The 24,877-nt window shown below is 38.7% G+C and overlaps 1 protein-coding gene across 2 annotated transcripts in view; it reads left to right on the top strand.

Annotated features, from left to right (window-relative positions):
* The window catches only part of wscd1b (WSC domain containing 1b), a 28,862-nt gene extending 22,776 nt beyond the window's left edge, over positions 1–6,086 (top strand). For both annotated transcript variants that reach the window (XM_024260641.2, XM_024260640.2), the window contains exons 5-9: positions 30–151; positions 446–611; positions 1,378–1,542; positions 1,630–1,830; positions 5,456–6,086. In XM_024260641.2, coding sequence (XP_024116409.1) covers positions 30–151; positions 446–611; positions 1,378–1,542; positions 1,630–1,830; positions 5,456–5,811 — 1,010 coding nt within the window. In that variant the 3' untranslated portion in view covers positions 5,812–6,086. The remainder of the gene's footprint in view (positions 1–29; positions 152–445; positions 612–1,377; positions 1,543–1,629; positions 1,831–5,455) is intronic.
* Positions 6,087–24,877: the final 18,791 nt, after the last annotated feature.

Here is a 24,877-nt window from a genome sequence, read left to right as displayed (position 1 = left end):
TCTTTTCTCCTTTTTCTCTGTCTCTGCAGTCAGAAACGTTCACTACCGCGGTTGCTTCGAGTTCAAGAACAGCTCCATCTGCTCCTTCCCCGTCCACTCCTTCCAGCACAACCTGACCACACAGTCCTGCATGGAGATCTGCACTGACAAGGTTTGAACTGTGACTTTACAACTGTTAACAAGATCAACATAATTCCAGTAAATGTTTAAGTTGAGGAAACTATTAACAAAAACGTTTAAATTTGATGAAAACTAATAATTTTAAAGGTAAAAAATTACATAACTTTTGTTAATGGATCCAATATTTCACTTTTTACAGTCCACAATATTCAGCATCTTATTAACAAAAAATATTTTAATAGAACAATCAGAAAAAAAATTATAATCCTAAAAGTGCTGCCTGAGGAGCAGAAATCCCATGATGCTTTGTGTTTCTGGCCTGCAGGAGCTCCCACTGGCCGTGTTCAAGAAGCCGCACTGTTTCTGCACGCGGACGTCGCCTCTCTTCAGCCTCACTCGACAGCAGGACGACCTGCGGTGCGCTCTGAACCACAGCTCCTCCTCCACAGCTGAGGGCGGCTATTACCACGTGTACCACACACCTGTGCTGGGTGAGAGTCTCAGTTGCCTTTAGTCAGAGGAAAAGCTGGATGTCAGTGTGATATAGAGCTGCCACAAACGATTATTTTTTTAGTCGACTAATCACCGGTTATTTTTTCAGATTAGTTGAATAATCAAGTAATTCACAAACTGGATGTAAAGCATACATCTTAACCATTATTAACTTTAAACTAACTAAAAACGAGATATATATCATTACCTGTGATAATGCTAGTGTGAATGCTGTAAGCTGAATTTGGCCGCTGAAGATGCTGAAATTGATAACTAAAAATGCTGAAGCTGATGGCTGAAAATGATTAAGTTAATAGCTGAAAATGCTGAAACTGATAGGGAGCTAAAATACAAGTTTAATCCCAAATTAGCCTAAAAAACCCAAATAGTCCAAGAAGCTAGCATAATACCATTATAAATTACAACTTTAGTACACTCTGACTCCATATAATATAAAGTCACGACTAATCGACTATTTTAATAGTTGAATAGCCATCGATTATTCGACTAACCGTAGCAGTCCTAGTGTAATATCTGTTCATTCCTTCCATTGTCGGTTAGATGAGGCTGTGCTAAAATCAGCTGCTGGTCTGACAGTTTCTCAGTGCAGGATGTTTGTCAGGACAGCAGAGCCGCAGAGAGGGAGTAACGCCTGACAGCAGCTTGCAGATCCAATTTCCTGACATCCGGACTCTGATTTGTTTGTGATTCAGTTTCAGCTTCACTTCTGTGTCTGACAGAAGAAACAAAATGTTTTTCTCTCAGACTCCAGGTGCAAAGAGAGGATATTTCTACCTCACAGATCCTCCTCCCTGGTGGCGCTCTCCAGTTTCCCCGGCGCAGGAAACACTTGGGTCCGTCACCTGATCGAGCTGGTAACTGGGTACTACACCGGCAGCTTCTACTTCGACGGCACCTTGTTCAACAGAGGTAGACAAAACCCCGCCGTCAAATCTGCAACACTTCTGCAGACGTTGGGGCTTTAAATGCATGTCTGCATTTGACCCTGGGAACCAGGTTTTAAGGGCGAGAAGGACTACTGGAGGAGCGGCCGCAGCATCTGTGTGAAGACCCACGAGAGCGGTCAGAAAGAGATCGAGATGTTCGACTCTGCCATCCTGCTGATCAGAAACCCGTACCGCTCCCTCATGGCGGAATTCAACCGCAAGTGCGCGGGACACCTGGGACACGCCTCGGACGCTCAGTGGAGCAGCACAGGTAACCCCCGCCATCCAAAGGTTACGTCTGTGCTGAAGCACATCTCAGCTCAAGGCATTTATGAAAGTCTTGTTTCAGTTATTGAAATAACAAACTATTAGTAGATGAAAACTCATCAAACCATCAATGAAAAACAATCAATATTCATTTGTTTCTTTTAAAGCTTGTAATTGTTGATAAGGCATTTACATGCTCGAATATTCTGAAAGAAATCAGCATCACGTTTAATTTGACCATGTTTGAAGTCTCAGATCATAGTGTTCACGCTGTCGTTGGTTTATTTCAAATCCTTTTTAATTCATGGAAGTGCCAAATATTAAAAAATTGATCAAGAAGGAGAAAATGATTTATAATACAGAATAGAATTATAGCACAGCAATGCTATGTCTGAATTCTCACTCCAATCTCTGACTCCTAAAAACTATTTTGTCCAGGATTATCTAGTGCCCTGGATTTTAAAAGCAATTCAGACACCATGCTAACTACTTATCTTTTGTTTTCCAAACGCCAGATATGACATCACAGATTTCACAAAATGAAAATCAAATCAGGCTGCACGGTGGCGCAAGTGGTTAGCGCTCTCGCCTCACAGCGAGAAGGCCCCGGTTCGAATCCCGGCTGGGACCTTTCTGTGTGGAGTTTGCATGTTCTCCCCGGGCATGCGTGGGTTTTCACCGGGGACTCCGGCTTCCTCCCACCGTCCAAAAACATGCTTCATAGGTTAATTGGTGACTCTAAATTGCCCCTAGGTGTGATTGTGAGAGTGAATGGGTGTGATTGAGGCCCTGAGACAGACTGGCGACCTGTCCAGGGTGTACCCCGCCTTCGCCCATCAGTAGCCGGGATAGGCTCCGGCACCCCCGTGACCCCGAAAGGGACGAAGCGGTCAAGAAGATGAATGGATGGATGGAAAATCAAATCAATACAAACATTTCATGAGGTCTATTTGTGACTCCACTGTGTTCTGATGATGAAAATGTGAACAATTTGTTAAAAAATTACATTTAAACAGTTTTTTTTTTTTTGCAAAAATTGTTCGACTGCAATGCATTGTGGTCTATATTCGCTAATGCAACGTGCATCGATGTACGCTAGTTTTTCGCAAAGACTTCTGGGTAATTTCTATTGCACTCGATATTGGAATTGTAGATTCAGACAGCACTAGAAAATGACGAACGCACTAAATAGTGAGCAGGGGAGGAATTTAAAGACTGCACAAGTATTTCATATATTGGAATGGAGCTGTGAAAGAAAAAATGCTTTAGCAAAATTTGTGATATTTGGACCGCTTTGACATCTCTCACCAAGCCTCTTCCTGTAGATGCGTGTTCTAGTGCAGACATGTCCAAAGCGTGGCCCGTGGGCCAAATGTGGCCCCCATCTAAATTTCCAAAAGCCTTCTGGCTCCTTTCATGAAATGAATACAATTGTATCATTTTCTAAAACCTGTCTATATTTCTTGATACCAGTTGGCTAAATTATGTTTTCATAATCACCATGAGGAGGCGCTGATAGACGAGACGAACCATCTACCACTTGCTAACTGGGAATGAACAGTGTGAAAATTGGCAAATTGACAGTGATTTTATCTAAAAAAACATATTTAGATGTATTTGTTCAATAGTAAGAAGTAAAGTAAAAAGTATGCCATTGCAACATAATTCTCTTGAAATAGTTCATTTAAATGCAGTGTTATTAATAGCTACAACAATGTCAGATGAATGGTTTGGCCTCAACACATTTCCACCTATACAGAATCTGCCCCTCTTCAGAAAATGTTTGGACACCCCCGTTCAAGTATCTGGTAGCAATACTCTAATGCGAACACCAAACGCTAAATGTATGGAGCTAAATCGGGGCCAATAATATTTGAAACCAAAATAAAATATTTTCAAAAAGAAAAGATTTGAAACTGAAAAAAAGATTTGAAACTGAAAAAAAGATTTGAAACTGAAAAAAAAGTTTTAAAATTGAAATTTTGAGTTTTGAGACATATTTCTTTCGGCAAAATATTAATATTTATTTCAAAATATTTTATTTTGATTTCAAATAATATTGGCCCCGATTTAGCATTTTTGTAAACATTGTTTTTTTAGTACTCATTTTGTATATTTACATGTTAACACTTGCATGTATATTTATAAATGTAAAAGGTTTGTGAAATGTCTGGACCCCAGCAAGAATAGTTTCACCTGTTCAGTTGCAACTAATGGGGATCCTAGTAAATAAATAAAAAAAAATGAAAACAAATGCTTAATGGTTGTTAGAGTTGGTGGGTCAACTGGCCGTAGGAGTACTTGTATCAAAGTCATGGCCCGGGGGCCGGATCCGGCCCTCCAGATCATTTCATTTTTTATTGTTATTAATGACCCGATGTTAACTAGTGCTCATTTCTAACTTGAATAATTTTGACAAAATATATTTCAATGGAAGGTAAAATATTGAAAGTTATTTAAGGTTTAAGTTGATTTATGGAGTAATATTCATGACTTTTTATTATTGATAATTATGTTAAAAAGTAACAGTTCTAAAGTTTTAAAAATTATCATTCTGCAGCTTTTTGGACTTTTTTGGCATTCATTAAGTTTTTAAGGGTAATTTGGAGTTTAGCTAATATTTCAGCTACATGCTAGCTGTTTTGGCTAATTTAAGTTTTTTTTAGGCTAATTTGGCATTTAGCTAATGTTTTAGCTGGTTTTCAGCTTCATTGTTTTCAGCTATCAGCTTCAGCATTTTTAGCTATCATTTTCAGCATCTTCAACAGCCAATTCCTCTTACAGCATTCACACTAGCATTATTGCAGGTAATGCTATATATCTAGTTCATAAATTTTTCAAAAGTTACAGCTTTAAGATTTTAAAAATTTTGTTCCAGAGTGTTGAATAAATATTTATCCTTTTCGGCCCGTGTCCTAATGTGTGTTTTGGATTTTGTCCCCTTGTGCGATTGAGTTTGACACCCCTGTTGTAGAGCATTTACAGCCACTAAAGGAGTCTGAGCAAAAGATGATGACCTGATAAGAGGAAATGAAATGTAGAGAACTTGCTGCTTATGTGAAGACAACATTGACTGTATATAAGAACAGGACTCCCCTTGTGTTTAAAACGGGAAGTACACGCAGAAGCTAAAATCCCGTAGACTTCTATAGAGAAATAAACAGCCATTACTCAGGCATTCTGTTTGTCAGAAAAAAACATTTTTGCTCTTTTTTGTGTAATTTTTTTCAATAATATTTTTTTCTGAAGTTCAAGTTATAAACTGACCAATCAGATATCTCAATAAAGACACTTGATGTCCCATGTTCTAAAGGTTTGATTGACAGCTCTTGTGTGGCCGTCTTTCATGGTAGTAGCGTTGTTTCCATCAAGCTCACTTCTATTGAACAACAGTAGTTGCCATAGAAACAACAACACAGACTGACTCGGACCAATTACTGTTACTGGCTCCAAATAGCAATTTCTGTATCTAAAACAAATGGCGACTGAATTGACTTCATTTCACTGGAAACCCTTTCTGCATGTCAGTGGAAGCCCGTGGTTGCATGGACTGCAGGAGTTGCATGCAGTCACAAACATGAGCTTACAGAAAATATCAGTAAATAACAGCCACTTCTCCCCCCCTGCAGAGTGGCCAGCATTCGTCTCCAGCTACGCCCCCTGGTGGGCCTCTCACGCTCTAAGCTGGCTGAAGTTCGGCCGGCGCCTCCTGGTGGTTCACTACGAGGAGCTGCAGAAGGCTCTCCTGCCGCAGCTCCGTCTCATCACAGCCTTCCTGAATGTCAGCGTCTCAGAGGAGCGACTGCTGTGTGCGCAGTGCAACCAAGACGGACACTTCAAGCGCTCGGGGGGTCCGCAGCCGTCCTTCGACCCCTTCACCCCTGACATGAAACAGACCATTGACTCCTTTATTCACACGGTTGATCAGGCCCTGAGGAGCAGAAACTTCAGCGGACTTCCACAGGAATACACTCCCACCAGATGATCTGCACATGTGAAGCTGCTCAGAGACTCTCAGAGGTCCGCGTTCAGGCCCACCGGTCACAGCAGAGACACAGTCAGCGGTCACGTGGTTCCGACAGACTCGGAGGACTCGACGTGACTTCAGAAGGAATACTTCTCTGTCATTTTCATTTAAGAAACCTTATGTAGTTTTGTTTGATTGTTTTTTAATGTCATTTTCATACAGTGAGTGCAGAAGCCTCAGTGACGCCTGTCTGAACAGTTTGGACTCATTAAATCCCTTTTGAAGAAAGTGAAGCGTTGTGTGTGGGAGACATTTATGCTGCAGGTTTGTGCAGCAGCACAGAAGCTGAGCACTGAAACAGTGAACACTGGTACAACACTGCCACCTGCTGGTGTTGTACAGACACTGCACTGCAAATTTGAAAAGGGAAAAAAACATATTAGTGTTGCCAATAATTCCCAGAATCAATTTAATCAGACTTTGATGAATTAAATTCATCAAAGTCTGATTCAACTAAAGTCTGATTTTTTTTCTCTATTCTTTTGATCATCGGTTTACATATTTGTTTAGAAATACATGAAAAATCTATACACATTTTGAATATATTTATATTAATCTGTTACAGTTCACATACTGTAAAACATATTCATAATTTTATTGTTATTAACTTACCCATGATGGCAAAAAAAATAGAAAAGAAAAGCTCTAGCAGAAGCGCCTGTCTTGCAGGACAGAGCAGATGCAGCGCGGACTCTGCTCCACGTCGCCTCCGCGTCAAGTGTTACACCTTATTACAGAAGAAGAAGAAATTATGAATAAAAAAACTATGCTTTAGATCAGAAATGGTTACTTTAAAAATATTCCCTTAAAAGAGTTTAGAAAATTCATGCCTGTGAGTTTATAAAGATGTTTATTTAGTCATAAATGTCTGTTTTGGTCGCTCAACCAGCATTAGCATTAGCTATCCTATGGGAAATCCCATTATAAGTTAGCATCAAGCTAGCGGATTTTAGCATTGTGCGTTAAATCGACCCCTTTATACATTTATAAGCTAATTTGCTACATTGATAGCCTTTTCATTTATGACAAACATGTTTATGTTCTTTTATTTACAGTAATTTTTTGAATGTTAGCACGGTCAATGTCATTCTAGGAGATTTTGAAGGAGAAAAGCGGCGTCCACCTGGTTCTGTCACTTCCAGAGGAGCCGCCTGGCTGGACCAACCAGAACCTCTAAAAACAGATTTTTGAGCGGCACCCGACAGAATCCGCTCTGGAGGCTGATGGAGGACTGACAGCCGTGGAAATGCCGATGGTCTTTTCCCGCTCTGTTATTCCCTGAAGACGGAATGAGCTGGAGGAGAAGCGTAATTAGGACGGCAGAGCCAGCAGGCTTCACAGCGAGGCGTCTGTCATACGCTCAACAAAGCCGTTTGCTTTGGAAAACGCACGACCATCTGTTCGAAAACAGAGGGACTTTTGACGTATTCATGCTCCTATGCAGTTTACAGTGTCTGAAAACAAAACCACTTTTCTGTCTGCACCCATAAAAATGTAAAGAAAGAGAAATAATCTGTCTCCAAACTGGCTCTGATCATCTCACCAAAACAAATAGAGAATAAGTGGAATCTCCTGAAGACTTTCTCCTGCCCTGAAGGTACAGATCTGTTTCTCTGGCCCCTTCCTGTTCGATGAGGTTCTCTACTCACAGGATCATGTGTGGTCAGTCAAGTGTTCATTCATTCAATGCATCAGCGAGTGTCAAACTGAATGTAAAGGGGGCCAAAATCCCAAACACACCTCAGGTCGTGGGACAAACAGGATAAACATTCATTGAACTCTCTAACTAAATGTTTAAAACTTTAAAACTGTAACTTTTTAACATATGAACCAGATATATAGTATTACCTGTGATAATGCTAGTGTGAATGCTGTAAGCTGAATTTGGCTGCTGAAGATGCTAGTGCTGATAGCTGAAGATGCTGAAATTGATAGTTAAAAACTCTGAAGCTGATAGTTGAAAACACTGAAGCTAGAATATTAGCTAAATTTCAAAGTAGTCTAAAAGACTTTAAAAAAAAGCCTAAATTAGCCAAAGGAGCTAGCTTGTAGCTGAAATATTGTCTAAACTCCAAAATAGCCTAAAAAATCTTAGAAAATACCAAAATAGTCCCAAAATTTAGCAGAATGCCAATTTTTAAAACTTTAAAACGGTTACTTTTTAACATAATTATAACAAATAAAAAGTCCTGAATATTATTCCAGAATAAATCAACTTAAACCTTAAATAACTTTGAATATTTTACTCTCCATAAAAATATATTTTGTCAAAATTATACAAGTTAGAAATATGTGTAAGATAACATCGGGTCATTAATAACAATAAAATAAAATGATCTGGAGGGTCGGATAGAATTATCTGAGGGCCGGATCCGGCCCGCGGGCCTTGACTTTGACATGTGGAATACATCAAAATGTATTTCTTATGTTTTATAACAGATGTTCCAGTGATTTTCTGCCTGCCTGTCTTCAGTTCTGTACCAGCTGTTCCAGGATTTGTTTACCTCCATCGTGTTCTTTCAAGTGTCATTCATCTGTCATGTCACAGACGTTACTCTCTGCCTGTGTTTGTCTCAGTTTTCTTCTGCCTCCCAGATCCCAAAAGATCCATAGCTCTCATTGTGTCTGCTGGAGATTTCTCCCTAAATCTTCCATTTAGAGATCTTTTCCTCTCTACTGTCGGTACGAGGATTACCCAGAAAGTGTGATCTGATAGTCCCTTATATTAGCCATCACAATTCAATTAGGATAATCTATCATTGCTGGAATAATCTGGACTAAATTAGATTATAACAAATGGGATGGATTTATCTCTATTTGATGATGTCTTGCCTTTTGTGTAACATAACATGGGACATTCCTCTTCTTAAATAAACTGAACTTAACGTCATGATGGTAAAGGTGCAGGTTCCATATTCTGCGCTTCACCACCCAAACTCAACACAATAATGAGGCTTCAGTGTGAAACACTCAGGTTTCTGTACAGCAAGTGTCAAAGTCAAGGTAATTATATCAGGTAATTCTATCCGGCCCTCCAGATCCTTTTATTTCATTGTTATTAATGACCCGATGTTATCTTGGGCTCATTTCTAACTTGTATAATTTTGACAAGATATATTTCTATGGGGAGTAAAATATTGAAAGTTATTTAAGGTTTAAGTTGATTTATTCTGGAATAATATGCTTCCCTGTTTTTATTCGTAGTAATGATAAAAAATGACGGTTTTAAAGTTTAAAAAAAATTTAGTTTTAGTGTTCAATAAAGTTTATCCTGTTTGGCCCAAAGTGTGATTTAGATTTTGATGCTGTGACTTTTTATAGCAAACGTATTCGAGGGTAAATGTTTCACTCTTTGTATCAGTGCTGCAGCGATTAGACTAATCGACGACTAATCAACTATTAAAATAGTTGATGACTAATTTAATAGTCAATTAGTCATTATTTTATATTATATGGAGTCAGTGTGTAGTAAAGTTGAACAAAGTTGTGAACGTTCGGCACCAAAAAATGCATTTTTTTCAGCGAGACCAAAACTTTGATAGAAAATAGTTCCTTGTTTCAGATGTTGAACTCATTTGATTTAATCTTGTTTTAATACCAGAAACTCATGAAGAACAGAGGCTGGACAATTAATTAAAAGTTTAATAAACTATCATCTTAATTCTCTTTATTTTAGTTAGTTTAAAGCTAATGATGATTAAGATATGTGGTTTAAGTCCAGTTTGTGCATGACCTGATTAGTCGACTGTTAAAATAATCGTTTGTGACAGCTCTACTGTATCATTGTATCATCTACAGGCACATCGGAAAATAAGAAAATCTAAGTTAAAATAAAAAATAAACAGTTACTATGTGGTGCACACCAGTTAATTCAATTCAATTTCATTTATGTAGCCCAATATCACAATTCAATTGGTTCATTGGGATTCATTTAAGTAATTTTACGGAAGCAGAAAGTCTGTCCTAAAATATAAACAAAAGCTAAGCTAAACAGACTAAATAAAACTGGTTAAACTCTTCCCTTCTCCTTCCCAGTAAGGAAAAACTCCTAAAAAAACAGCTTCAGGAAACAAAGAAGAAACCTTAAGGATTCCCAGATGATGGAGAGATCCTCTCCCAGGACGGACAGACGATTTACCAGAACTGTTAAAGAAGAATTAACTTATCTAACTCTACAACTACATGTTTTAAATAGCATAACAGATGGGCGTCATCCAGGTGGGCTGAAGGTTCTACCTCCAACTGTACTTTTAGAAATTCTAGGAACTACAAGCAGTCCAGCATTTTGTGAACGAAGTGTTCTGACTGGTTGGTAAGGAACTATGAGATCTCTAATATAGGATGGGGCCACACCATTCAGAGCCTTATAGGTTAACAGGAGGATTTTGAACTTGATCCTGAATTCAACTGGGAGCCAGTGGAGAGAAGCTAACACAGGAGTGATGTGTTCTCTTCTACTAGTTCCTGCTAACAATCTTGCTGCTGCATTCTGGACAAGCTGAAAACTTTTTAAAGAACTTTTCGGGCATGCTATTAGTAAAGAGTTACAGTAATCCAGTCTAGACGTAACAAATGCATGGATGAGTTTTTCAGCGTCACTTTTAGATAACATATTCCTGATCCTAGCTATATTACGTAGATGAAAAAATGCAGTTTTACAAGCTTGAGATATGTGAGCCTTAAATGATAAATCCTGGTCAAATAAAACCCCTAAGTTTCTGACTGAAGAATTGGAGGCAACATTTACACCATCCAGGGAGACTATCTGATCTGAGAGAGCATCTCTCAGGTGTTTAGGACCCAGTATCATGACCTCAGTTTTTTCTGGGTTCAGGAGGAGGTAATTAATTGTCATCCAGGTCTTAATGTCTCTGATGCATGAATTCAGTTTCTCTAGGTGGTCATTCTGGTCAGGTTTAATGGATAAATACAGCTGTGTATCATCTGCATAACAGTGAAAGTTAATGCTATGTTTCCTGATTATGTTTCCTAAGGGCAGCATGTAAAGCGTGAACAGAATGGGCCCTAGAACTGAGCCCTGAGGGACTCCGTAGCTAACTCTAGTACAATGAGAGGACTGTCCATTTACATTAACAAACTGGTATCTATCAGATAAATAGGATTCAAACCACTGGAGGGCAGATCCCCTGATCCCTATGTCATGCTCTAGTCTCTGGAGTAAGATGCTGTGGTCGATGGTATCAAAGGCTGCGCTGAGGTCTAACAGGACCAGAACAGAGATTAGTCCCTTTTCTGAAGCCAGTAGCAAGTCATTAGTAACTCTAACCAGTGCAGTTTCAGTGCTATGGTGAGGTCTGAACCCTGACTGAAAATCTTCAAAGTGATTGTTGTCCTGTAGGTGGCACTGCAGCTGCTTTACTACAACTCTTTTTCTGTTTTTAATTTTTCTTTCTTTTTAGCTAAGGCTACGGTTGGCCGACAATTACTATACTTTAGCTATGAGTTAGCTGTTTTAGTTGTTTCCATCCATTTTATCTTAGCCTGATATCCCTTTCTGGGTCACAGTAATGCTAGAACCTGATGGGTGAAGGCGAGGGTACATCTGGACCGGTCCAGGATCTGGAGCGGGCGCGCCCGCCCCGCCTGTCCAGGGAATAAACTGCACAATTTTGTATTCATGAAAATAACTTTGTGCTTATGAATATGTTTCTTTTATAAAGCTATCTTACTCCATACCTCTCAAGTAAAAAAGAACACTTCACCACCTGATGGATGAGAGCTCGTCCTCGCCTCACCACAAGATGGCGCCAGAGCTCTTCCTGCTGACAGCAGCCTCCTCCAGAAACTGCTGCCAGCAGCACAAAGCTTCAGAAATAACACCACTGACTCATTGTTTCCACTGTCTGACAGCGTGACGCTCAGGGACATGAGGATGACATTTGTTTCAGTCAGCGCATGAGCTCTCCTTCACACCGTGCACGTGTTCCTGGTTACTCTTCTGTGTGGGATCCTGTCATCAGCTTTCACAAGTGTCCGTCTCTGTGCCAGCTGAACAAGTCATGGTGGAGACGGCCCAGCGTGAGGCTGTCTGGTAGACGCGTGTCTGACAGGCTGATGCCTGAGTAGCAGCATCAGTCGGTGCTGCTGCTCAGGCATCAGTGAGTCTGGGAAGGACAGAGACGTCTGTGGATCCAAACCTCCTCATGGAGCAGCTCGGCCTGTTTCAGGACACGAGGAGATGAATGCTCACCTGACAGTGAACGAGAGTAAACGTGTGTGTCTGTTAAAATCAATCCACAAGGGCCCAAAATCCAAAACACGCCTTAGATCGCCTTAGAGGTTGAACAGGATAGACATTTATTGAACACAATAAAACACGAAAATTTTCAACGTTAAAATTGTAACTAGTTATGAAATAGTTATGAACTAGATCTATACCATTACCTGTGATAATTCTAGTGTGAATGCTGTAAGCTGAATTTGGCTGCTGAAGATGCTGAAATTGATAGCCAGCTAAAAAATTAGATACATACCAAATTAGTCTAAAAAAACAGAATAACTTAGGTTAGCCAAAACAGCTAGCATGTAGCTGAAAAAAATATCTAAACTTCAAAATATCCTTAAAAACAGAAAAAAGCTTAACTTAGCCAAAACAGTTAGTATGTAAATATTAGCCTAACTTCAAAAAGCCTTAAAAACTTAAAAAGAAAAGCCAAAACAGTTAGCATGTAGCTGAAATATTTGCTTAACTCCAAAATAGCCAAAAAAAATCTCAATGTCAAAAATGTCCAAAAAAGCTGCAGAATGCCAATTTTGAAAACTTAAAAACTGTAACTTTTTAATATAATTCTGAAAAATATAAATCTATGTTGTCAAAATTGTACAAGTTAGAGATGAGCACAAGATAACTCATCAGTAAAAACAGTAAAATAAAATGATCTGGAGGGCCGGATACATTTACCCTGAGGGCCGGATCCGGCCCCCGGGCCTTGACTTTGACATGTGCTCCACGGGTTTGTCAGGATTTTTGTTCTTCTGGGGATCAGATAATACAAATCTCGTTATGTGATCCAGGATACGGCTGATGTATTCTACACGACTGTACTGAGCCCACGGTAGTGAGCTCAGACCAGACCTCCACAGGTTATGACATTTGAATGAGGATATTTTTGATCAAGAATTTTTTTCACTGACTCTCTACAGCTCTCTACTGAGATTGGTTAGATTTATTCTCAAACCAGCAAAAATTACAACAAATATACAACAACTGTTCTTGTCCCAAAAACAGAGCAGCTTTTATATTGTATTTGCATTCTATTTATATAGTTTTAGCTCAGGGGTCTAAAACCTTTAACACTAAAAGATCCATCTGATCCAGTTTCTTATGGACTGACATCCAATGAGAGCCGAAAAGTCCCCTCCTCAAAGTTAGAAAAATACACTTTATTTATGTCTTTGTAGCCATTAAGCCATTTGTTTTAAAATATAACTTTCAAATAATCTCTATAATTACGTTTTTCTTTATGAAATTAACTTCTATTAAAGTTCCTTTCAAAATAAAATGCATCCCCCTGTTTTCAAAGAGATCCTCCAGCTGCAGCCGATTTACTGGAACTAAAAATGTAAAAACGTCTTTTCTATCATTGTTCCTTCATCTTTTTTCTCCTTTACTATCAGATATGAGCACAACAACGTTGGTGTTAAATACAAATATTTTTTTAACTTAATGCAATAAGATGATGTGATTCTAATAATAATCCGCTCAGATAGGAGATGAAACCTTTGACCATCATACCACCATCACACTTCTCTCATTTTCCTGACTGATCTGAAGTTTCAGTGAGAAACATTTCAAATCCTTCATGGAGTAAAAAGAATCAAAACTTTAAATCTGGACATTGAAACTTAGGGAGGTTCATTCTAGTAAATCTCCATTTATTTGGTCTCTTTATCAGTAGCATCCATCCATCCATCCATCCATCTGTTCATCCATCCATCCATCTGTTCATCCATCTGTTCATCCATCTGTTCATCCATCCATCCATCCATCCATCCATCCATCCATCGTTCATCCATCCACAGCAAGTTGGCCCTTCAAGTTGCTATGACTCATCCTCAAGACTACAACAGCAGAGAACCTTCTCTGACATGTTTTTGTCTTTGCTCATTTACTTTGATTTAAAAGGGGAAAGAAAACAGAACAAACAAACAAACATTAATTTGTTTACATAGTGAAAACCATGGTATCCAGTTAGTTCTACACAAATGTGATTTACTAAACATGGGATCATCAGACAGGGCTGGACTGAGGCCTGTACCTTCTGAATCCTGACACATTCATCTCTATGACTTCTTCTGCTGGATTTATGTTCCTGTACAGCAGGGGTGTCAAACTCAATCACACAGGGGCCAAAATCCAAAACATGGGCCGAACAGGATAAACATTTATTAGACACTCTAAAAACGAGATTTATAAAACTTTAAAACCACACATTTTTAAACATAATTATGAACTAGATATATAGCATTACCTGTGATGATGCTAGTGTGAATGCTGTAAGCTGAATTTGGTCACTGAAGAGGCTTAAATTGATAGATAAAAATGCTGAAGTTGAAGTCTGAGAGAAAGTCATGGATCATCCAGTTCATCCTGGATTCAAAGGTTCAACAGAACCAGTAACAGACAGAGGTCAATAGAAAGGACAGACTTTTGTGAAGACTATTTATGAGGTTTTCAGTGTCAGTGGATCTCAAAGTCTCTTAGCTAACAACTTTATGACACCATTTCACCAAAACAGCAGAATCACTTTAATACAATGAGAAACTGTAATAAAAACAATAAAAAATTCACGTCTTTGGCAGTTATATTACTGTATTTAGTTTGAACATTTTTAAATATCATCACCAGTGAGGAAGAACTCATGGAAACCACAGTTTGAGCCCTATATAACCATTTGTATCATATTTGATCCATGGATTTCCTTCTATCTTATTAGTATGATCCAAACCTTCTGTAAGAACCCTCTGTTAATAATGCTCCATGTTTTCTGCCCTGTAGTTCACCATCATTCCACTAGGGGCAGTAGATTTTTTTCTGCTCATTTCAAAATGGCCACTTCCATGAAAACACTTTTGGAGGGAAAACTGATGAACAGTAATATCAAATGTCTTTTCATTTCTCCTTCTGCCAAAAATGAAAGACAAACAATTCACAGTATCTATCACTGTAAAGAATTTCTGCCTGTAAGGTTTAATATTCAAGATGATAAATGTTTAATCTGTAAAAATTACGTTGAAACCCAAAAGCATCTATTTTATGATTGGAATGTGGTTGACAATTTTTGAGGTTTATTGACACAAAATTACAATTCCATTATGTCCGTACTATAATATTTTATTTGGCTGTATTGAGAAAGAAAAGAAAATTCAGTTTTTGATCGACAACTTTTAGTGGAATTTTTATTCACAAATGTCAATTTTTGAAAGAGGGTCCCAATGTTTTGTAAATCTCTTAAATGATAAAAAATACAAACTAAAACTGCCACAAAACTTTTAAACTGTTTGTCAGTTTACCTGGACTGATGTGATTTTTCTTTACCCTTTAATTTATAGATACTCTTAGTTTTGCTCTTTATGTATTGATGCCGCCTAATTTAATTTAGATCTCTGTGTACAGTCTTTATTTATTTATTTATTTTAGATTTTTTAATTATTTGGTTTTATGTTATTGATTTTTTTATGTTAGTTTTTTTTCTCTTTTGCTTAAGTTGAATTTGTTTTATCTTCATGTATATATTTATGCCATGTTTTGTAATGTCCAATTTGTCAATAGTGATAAAAAAAAAGTAATAATAATAATAAAAAAACTGGTTTTGGCGGGAAAAACTATATGTTGAGAATAACTCACCTAAAGCTTTAATTGAAAATGAGTACTTGCTGTATTGAAAGAACGCAAAATTTGTTGATATTCAATTCTTTATAACACAATTACACCATGTTAAAAATGCATGGAATAATTTAAAGACAGTAATGTGCTTTTTCCTAAACACTAATGTCAATATTTGTGCAGAAACTAACATTGTCACCAACAACTTACCAATGTATCACAATAGAGATCAAAACTTTTTTTAGCCTGCTGCACTTTTTTATGGATTTCATCAAAGTATTTAAAAAAGATCTTATTTCCAAAAAAATAATTTTCTATCAATTCTTTGATGTAGTGGGCTTCACAGGGTTAAAGTGTAACGGCCCGCTTCTAAAGACGTCAGACAATCACAGGTGAAGACATCTGAGCAGAATCTCAAATGAGCTCCCTGTTGTTCTAAAGGCCTATGAAGAATCTCTTTCAAGAATATTTATTTTTAATTTCAGGGTTTATATTCACAAATTTGATCTGATTCATAACAGATCCTTCCTTCAGCGTGGAGCTCATAGAAATCTGGGTTTCATTCGTTTTGGGATCCTAGAGTTCCTAGAGAAAAAAACATAAGAGCAGAATGTTTGTGAGAGCTTCTAGTAAAACAGACAGAGATGCAAAAGATCAATCATGAATGAAATTAAACCCATGCTCCAAGAAAATAAGAGGATCTTGACAAACAAAAACATGGACCCACTTAAATCCAGGCAAGTGTGATTTTTTTTTATTTTTTTTTATTAAATGAACTTTTTTAGATGGTGGGAAGTTTTAATCAAGTGGGTTATGTTCTTCGATTTACTGTAATTTTTCAAGTGTTAACACAATCATTCTAGCAGGTTCTGAAGGAGAAAAGCGGCTCGCGTCGCTTTTCTCCTTCAGAACCTACTAGAATGGTTGTGTTAACGGTAGAAAAGTTACAGTGTGTTAAAGATTTTGTGTTTCAGCGTCACTCTGATAAGCAGTGGAAGGACCACCGAGGTTTCATCAAAGAGCCGCCACATGTGCGATTACTCCCATTCCAGGAAGGACTTGTTTTTGTTCACCGACTGACCCGCAGTCGATTCCAAACAGAAAACTGTCCGGACACTTTTGTTATGCAAACAAAGAGAAATGCAAAACAAACTGACTCCAAACATCACCAGGAAACGCCTGAAACGCTCAGATGTCCATGTCGGAGCGGACGGCGGTTCTCCAGAGAGATGCATGAGGATTGGAAATAGTGACTGTGAGGATTCTTTAGAGCTGCAGATGGTGATAATGAGGTTTTTCAGGCTAATTGGGCATGTAGCTAATATTGCAGTAGTTTCTGGTTCCACCGCCGACACACTTCAGGCTTCAGGACTGAAGAGCTGAAGTTTGAGCCGCTCACGGTTAATAGGACGTGCCGTGTGAGGTCACGAGGTCCTCGGCCCCTTCGCTGCTTTTTCCCTTCTTGTTTCGGAGGCTCAGGTCAGAGTTAGGTCACCTCCACGTCTCTCCACGTATTTCTGCAAATCAACTGGTCTGCAGGACAACTTGGTTTTGTGGGGAAAAGACTTCAGCTGTCTGGAGGTAAAAGTGCTGACATGGAGGTTTGGACCCAACCAGAACCTCTGAGCTCCAGCAGAGGATCTGATGAAGTGACTCCAGACTGCAGTGATGCAGCTAAAGATCATTAAAGGCCTCACATTCACCTGAGAGGAAACACGAATATTACGTTTATCTTACAATTATACAGAATGTCAACATGAAACTAAATGATTTTATTTGAGGAAAGTTTGGCATTTAGGCTTTTATTTTACAAATCTCAGAAAACAGATGCTTTTCAGTTAATCACAGAATTTACTGTTTTAATTAAAGAATTAAAAAAATGTAAAACATTTTACAAATATAATCATAAGGCATTATTTTATTAATCCACGTGAATTTTGCTGCAGTTGACTAGAAAAAGATTTTTAAAATAACCACAGGGATATAAATACATCAAATGATTTCCTTATTTACATTACTGACATAAATATATCTTCTATATTTTATATATCTATATAAATGTATTCTATATTTGTTTCTGTTCATTTTAAAATAGATTTTATTCACACAATTTGACACTGAGTGATTTCCAATTTATTTTGCATTTTTATCATTATAAGGGTCCAATAAAATTCTTTGAATTCAAGTTGCTGTTTAATTCTTTATTAAAGGCAAAATTTACATTTTAATTCATAGTTTCTTTGATAAAAACATAAAACTAGCATTATCAAAAGTACATTAACACCATAAAACATCAATGGATAAAAAGATAGACACAAATAGAGAAATATGTGGATTTTATTATTTCCATATTTTATCTTATTTTCATTTTTTTTATCAGTTTCTTTTTATTTTGAAATTATTTTATTAAGTTTCTGTGTGCAATATCTTTGATGTTTTTTAATATTTGATCATAGAATTTGATGATGTTTGACACAATTTTGAAAAGTTCTGTAGAAATAAAGTTGGATTTAATTAGATATTGAACTTAATAATTTTAGAGTTTATTTCTAAATGTTAATTTCCATGAATCTAATGTATTTACTCAAATCTACATTCATTTGATGCTTATTCCTCTCTTGTGTTTTAAGTTGAATGTCACCATGTCAAACAAACTTTCTCTTATTGAAAACAAAATTCCAAGAGTCTTATTTAAATATATATATATATATATATATATATATATATATATATATATATATATATATATATATATATATATATATTAGTAAATGATATTAATTCTTCCAGCATTCATGCATCTTCACAGGTTTCTGAAATGTCAAAGGATTTGTTCCTGATGTCGTCACGTTTTTCTCATCAGACTTACTCTTTATATATAGAGAGAGATTTCTGATGTAAACGTGATGAGCAGCAAAACCGTCTTAAACAACTGCCCAGGGGAGAACTGTGTGTCTTTTTGTAAAAAATGACTCCAATGAGCACTGATGCGTGTCACAGTCAGGCAGAGGCTGGTTGATTCTTCTCCTTTTCACTCAGATCGAACTGTTTTGTGTGGTTCATTTCTCAGGTGTTGTGAACACAGCAGGTAACAACATCCTCCGTACAAACACAAATGTTAAAGAAGAGTTTGTATAAACCATCACCATAAAAAGAAAGACGACACAATCCTCACAGAATGACGACAAACATCAATCTTTATTTGTTTCAGCAGAAAAAAAAATCAAAAATAATACAAACAAAACTTTATTTAAAATGTCCTTTAAACAGAAACACCAAACATTTGTCAGGATGACAGAGGAAGTTTTGACACATTAGATGATTCAGAACCAGACTTTTGACTAAAAGTTATTGAAAAAAAAGAAAAGTATTTATACTGAAATAGATTAAAGTATTTTCATTAATTTGAGTTTAAATTTGTGTGGTGCCATAAAAATACCCATAAAAAGACATTTAAATATATATATTTTTTAAATAATTATTTTTCATTTAAAATAAAAGTTTATGATGATAAAAAACAATTCAGAGATTAAACATAAACTTTTAATCAAATCTTTAATTATTTTTTCTATTTGTTAGAGTAAAGTGAGTCTTTGTTTATGTCTGCAGCCTGAATTCATCAAAAGCTTGAACTCCGGCGGTGGGAGGAGCCTTGAAGCCTTGCTGAGTCAGCAGAAAGCATGCAGAAAGACGCTGCTTACTTTACCTTTCAGAAATCGAAGCTGCTCTTGTGCTTGATGAGGTTCATTCCAGCTCCTCAGAAGGCTCTTCAGAGTGGGCGGGGCTAACTGCTAACCAGCTGATTTCAAGTCCTTTTCGCGGCGCCTCCAGATGCATGGCGCGTGAAGCAGAGGTGTGCTCCAGCAGCTCCTTCAACTGCGCTCCGTTCAGGAGTTCATGTGTTGCAGCGAGTCAAACATGGAAACATGAATCACAGGACGAGTCCAGAGCTGCATGCTCATCCAACAGGAAGGATGCTTGAGGGACGAATCACGATCAAACTAGTGATGGACTGAAGCTTTAATTACTCAAGGAGGTCAACAGATGAAGCATGACGGCACACTTGTGGTTCAAGCATCAGCTAGAACACTTTCTATGGGGTGGTGGGAGGGGGCAGAAGACAGAAGAGAACAGCGGCGTAGAAGGCCAAACAAATGAAAGGTTAAAAACATACATTTCAAATAGTGTTATTATTGTTATGAATACAACAGCAGTTCTTTTATGTGAGCTGCTATTTCTGATGCTTAAAGAAGCTTCTATTGAGGATTTATGAACCCCTTAACACCTGAATTTATTTTCAATTATGAAAAAAGTGTTTGTGTTATCAATAAAGTCACGACAGTAAATTTGACAAGACCACATAAAATAGATATAATGCAATTTACTTTAATTGCTCACTAGTTTGCAGAAAATGCTAAATCTATTTGCAAAATGTTCAATTTGCTAAAAGATTGAAAATTTCATTGAAGAGCTATGAAAGAGCGCTGAACTTGACCTAAATTAAAAAAAAAATATGTAGTAAAATTGCTTAAAAACCCCCAATACTTGCCAATTTTGCAAAAATATTTTTTGTGTTCCTTAAATATGAGCTAAACTCCAAATATAAGACGCTAAATTAGCCAAAAAAAAAACCTTGCTCATTGCTTAAATAATAGATAAAATAAATTAGTCTGTTGCTAAAATATTAGCTAAACTCTAAATTAGCCTAAAAACCTCTTTAGTTATTAGTCAAAAAGTAGTTAAAAATGTTAGCGTGTTGCTAAAATATTAGCTAAACTCCAAATTGGCAAAAAAAATACATCAGCAGAGGCCAAATTAGCCAAAAAGGCTAGCACATTGCTTAAATACTAGCTAAGTTTCAAAATATCCTAAAAGTCATCAATAAACTAAATTAGTCAAAAACATTAGCATGCTGCTAAAATAGAAGCTAAGCTCTAAATTAGCCTAAAAAACAAGAAGATAACTAATTAGCCAAAAACGTTAGCATGTTGCTAAAATAGAAGCTAACCTCCAAATTAGTTAAAAAAAACATCAGTAGATAACAAATTAGCCCAAAACATTGGCATGTAGCTAAAAAATTAGGTAAAATTCAATATAAAAATTACAATAAAAAAATCCAACACATAATCCATGAATATATTTAAGCCTTGTTTCTAATTTACTTAAAATTTTGAAATTTAAAGACTTTCTTATTCATTTCCTATAGGACATATTTTGCTCAATATTTCACAAACTGTAAAGTTTATGAATACCAAAAATACAAGCAGTAATTTCCTGAACAAGCTGAACATTTTGATGCCAAGATTGATGAAATTGCGTAAGTGATTGAGTTTTACATGCGGAAAAACATACAGAAAGAAGCAGGAGAATCACTCTAGTGTGGATGATTACTAAGCATTTACACAATAAAGTGGTTAATTTGCATTTAATGTTATCATAAGGGTTCAAAGAATGATCCACACTCTTCCTCTCATAAATCTGCTCCTATTTGCTAACAGTTGGAGCCCCCTCCCTGATCTAGACGCTGGAGTCGGAGCTCAAAGACTCTGGACCTGTCACTCCCCGTTTCATCATTAAGCTGTGAAAAATGAAACTGGAGATTTGAAGATGCTGGATCTTTGTAAGCGGATCTTTCCAGTTCTTTCACATGAAAATGTCAGACAGTGTAATCCTCACTCCAGTGCTCATTCTGCACCGAGAGGCTGAGTGATGACAAAGATGCTGGAAACATCTTTACAATGGCATTAGTCATGGCCGGCCACGAAGCATGTAATCCAGTTAGAACATCTTCCTCTGGGGCTTTTATTTTGAAAGAGAACTTGAAAACTAAAGCGCCCCCGTCAGCCCTGGTACCACCACCCAAACATTTGATCCCAGTAAAATTTGTATCACTTCAACTCTGCTGATTCCTGAAGAGCATGCACGCCGCTGCTCCATCATGCTGTTGCATGATGGGAGCTGACGGGACAGGCAGCCTGCGGCAGCCCCGGCCCGGCTCCACGCTTTGTTCCCAGATCGTGGGGGTTAATGGGTTTCTGTGGGTGGGGTGGGGGGGCAGGTTTTCAAGCATTTTGTGTTGGAGAAATTAGGATGCAGCCTTCGTTGTTAGAGCTGGGGAACTGTCTGCCACTTTCCCAGCAGCCCTTGGGCCGGTGACAGGGAGATGGATGATATCTGCAGCCTGGCTCCCCCAACACACACAATTGCACACAAACACACACAATCACACAGTGTCTGCCTGCAGCCCTCACACACAGGCTCTGAAGAGCGAGCAAACAGAGCACAGCAACACTCTCTGATACACACACACACACATCCATGCAGCCCGAGTATTTATCTAATACACTCTCTGCTGGCTTCAGGCAGCAAATCCAATATCCTTCATATCGGGGAAAGTCGCACATGTGAAAACAATGACGTGTTTGGAGGGAAAACAGCAGCATTCCTCTGCTGTCTGGAAACATGGAGAACATTTTCCCGAAGTACCACAGACACACAACATCTGTTTGTTTGTTTGTTTATTGGTGGTAAAGACACATAAAGAGCAGATACAGGAGCACAGGGCGGTTCTGTGTGAAAACATGCTGCACTCCAGGAATGTTTTATGAGGGTATTCTTACCTGGACGGCTGCTCGTCTTCCTGCGGTCCAAGCCAGTGTCTCTGTCACCTGAACGACAACCCCCCCATACTAATGAGGGCTGGCCGGGATGGGGGGGTGAACAATGCTCCAACCACTGCACTCTTCGTCTTCCTCTTCCTACTTTATGAAGGGAAATGGATGGAAAATACATGCGGAGGACAAACAGGGCAACAGTGAGGTGGGGGTGGGGGTGGGGGTGGCACGGGTAAAAGGGAAGGCAGAGCAGGGGCCACTGGAGAGCAGGGTGTGCACACAGACATCCATCATTGTTTTAAGTGACTGCAGTGGGACTGTGCAGAGGAAAAGGTCATGGAGTTTCACTGCGTGCACGTGGGGCTTCTCTCTGTGCACGTTTGGTTCTTTCTGTGCATGTGATGGTTCTCTCTGTGTATGTTTAGTTATTTCTGTGCACGTGGGGCTTCTTTCCGTGCACATGGCATTTATTTCTGTGCATGTGGGGTTCTTCTCCATGGACCAGACGGTTCTTTTCTGTGTCCATGGTGAATCTCTCTGTGGACGTGGGGCTACTCTCTGTGCACGTTTGGCTCTTTCTGTGCACGTTTAGTTCTATCTGTGCACAGGGCACTTCTCTTCGTACACAATTGGTTATTTCTGTGCACGTGGGGCCTTTCTATGTGTATGTTTGGTTCTTTCTGTGCATGTGGGGCTTCTCTCTGTGCACGTTTGGTTATTTATGTGCACATGGGACTTATTTTTGTACATGTTTGGTTCTTTCTGTGCACGTGGGGCTACTCTCTGTGCACGTTTAGTTCTTTCTGTGCACATGGCACTTCTCTCCGTGCACGATTGGTTATTTCTGTGCATGTGGGGCTTCTCTCTGTGCACGTTTGGTTATTTATGTGCACATGGGGCTTCTCTCTGTGGATCTTTGGTTCTTTCTGTGCACGTGGGCTTTCTCTGCATTCACATACGGTTCTTTTGCATACACACAGTAGTTCTTACAGTTCAAGTGGGGTGTCTCTACATGAAGATGGGAGTTCTTTCTGTGGACAGACTCATTACATCCATAAAGGTCTGGTGCTTCCACTAGTTGCTAATAGTGCTGTAAAGCAGGGCAGTAACTCTACCTCTGTCTGCCAGTGTTACAGATCATACTGAAAGTAAGGACTCTGTCAGCCATGTTATGGTATCAGCTCTACTAATTAGAGGGAACTACTTTTCTTCCACCTCTGAAGGTGTGTAAAACGGCAGAAGAGTAACATTTAATGTTTGTTGTCAGACTGTCGGAGATGCCCTCACAGCTAACAGCTGTTTATCCAGATCTGATCATACCTAGAGTATGATGCTGTCATGAAGACACCTGAGGGAGACGGGAAGTGGGGCGGGAGCTGCGGGTAGATGGTGTGTGACAGGTGCTATAGGGCAGGTTCTGCGGTGCAGGGAAGAGGATTGAACTGCTGGTGACCAGGCAGTGGTTTGTTTAGTTCTAGGCACTTTTTAAATTAAAACCTCAAACGTAAAAAAGAAGATGTACATTTATAAAAGAATGCAAAATGATAAAAAAGTACAGCTGGGAAAAGATGAGATCACATTAGTTCAATACACTCATCATTTATTCAGCTGCAAGTAGAGCCAGTCACTGAAGTGAAGCATCAATACATTATATACTTGTAATAAACCAGTCGTTATGGGATTAAAAAACAATATATTAAAGTGATTAAGAATCAGTTTAAATTGATTTTAATCTGAATATTTTAAAATGTAAATAAGCTCTTGCAGTTAAGAGTCAGTTTTTAATCTTTAGGTGTCAGTTTAAAAGGTTTTGATTTTCTCCTGAATGAGGGACTGTTGGTAAGTCACAGCTGGATCTGGATGAAATGAAACACGCCGTTTCTCAGGAGCAGAAACTCACAGCAGAGGCTGTGAGCCCAGCATGAGCCCGCTCAGCCCACGGTGACTCCGGAAATCATTTGAATGATGTAAAATAACAGCCAGCAGCGCCAGCGAGCGAAGAGTCCTCAGCTCTGATTGGACTCGTCAGTCAGAGTCTGTCTGGTGGCCGAGGCCTTCGCCCCGCAGCGACAGCAAGGCCAGCCATAGGTCACCCTGATGCCGCCGCCGGCCGGCCTGTCAGACAGAGCTTCATTATCCGCGCCGGTTACAGCTCAATAACTCCACCAAGCTGTTAGCCAGATACCAGGTTTCCCTGGCAACGCCTACCAAAGGGATCACAGGAAGGGGAGCGAACACGGAGGCTTTTAGGAACCCTAAAAAAGAGCAGGCTGTGCTCACACCTTCCTGATCATCAGGCCCCCATTCCTGCCCCGCATCCACAGCCCCCCAGCACTCACTGTCATCTGTAACAGTTAATGTGAATTATTTCTCAACACAGTCGCCCTCAGAAACTTTTGTGCTCTCCGTGCGCGGGAGTAATTACTTTACAAGTAGGCCTCTGATATCTGTCCCCTGATTGGATTAAAACCTAAATCGAATTGGTTGAGTAGAAAACGTGCACGCTCAGGTGACTGTCTGGCCTCCTGCCGCAGTGTCTGGAAACACAGACACCCCCGCCCCC

The sequence above is a fragment of the Oryzias melastigma genome, linkage group LG14 (genome assembly GCF_002922805.2).
Source record: "Oryzias melastigma strain HK-1 linkage group LG14, ASM292280v2, whole genome shotgun sequence".
Classification (NCBI taxonomy): Eukaryota; Metazoa; Chordata; class Actinopteri; order Beloniformes; family Adrianichthyidae; genus Oryzias; species Oryzias melastigma.
This window is presented reverse-complemented; position numbering and strand designations above follow the sequence as displayed.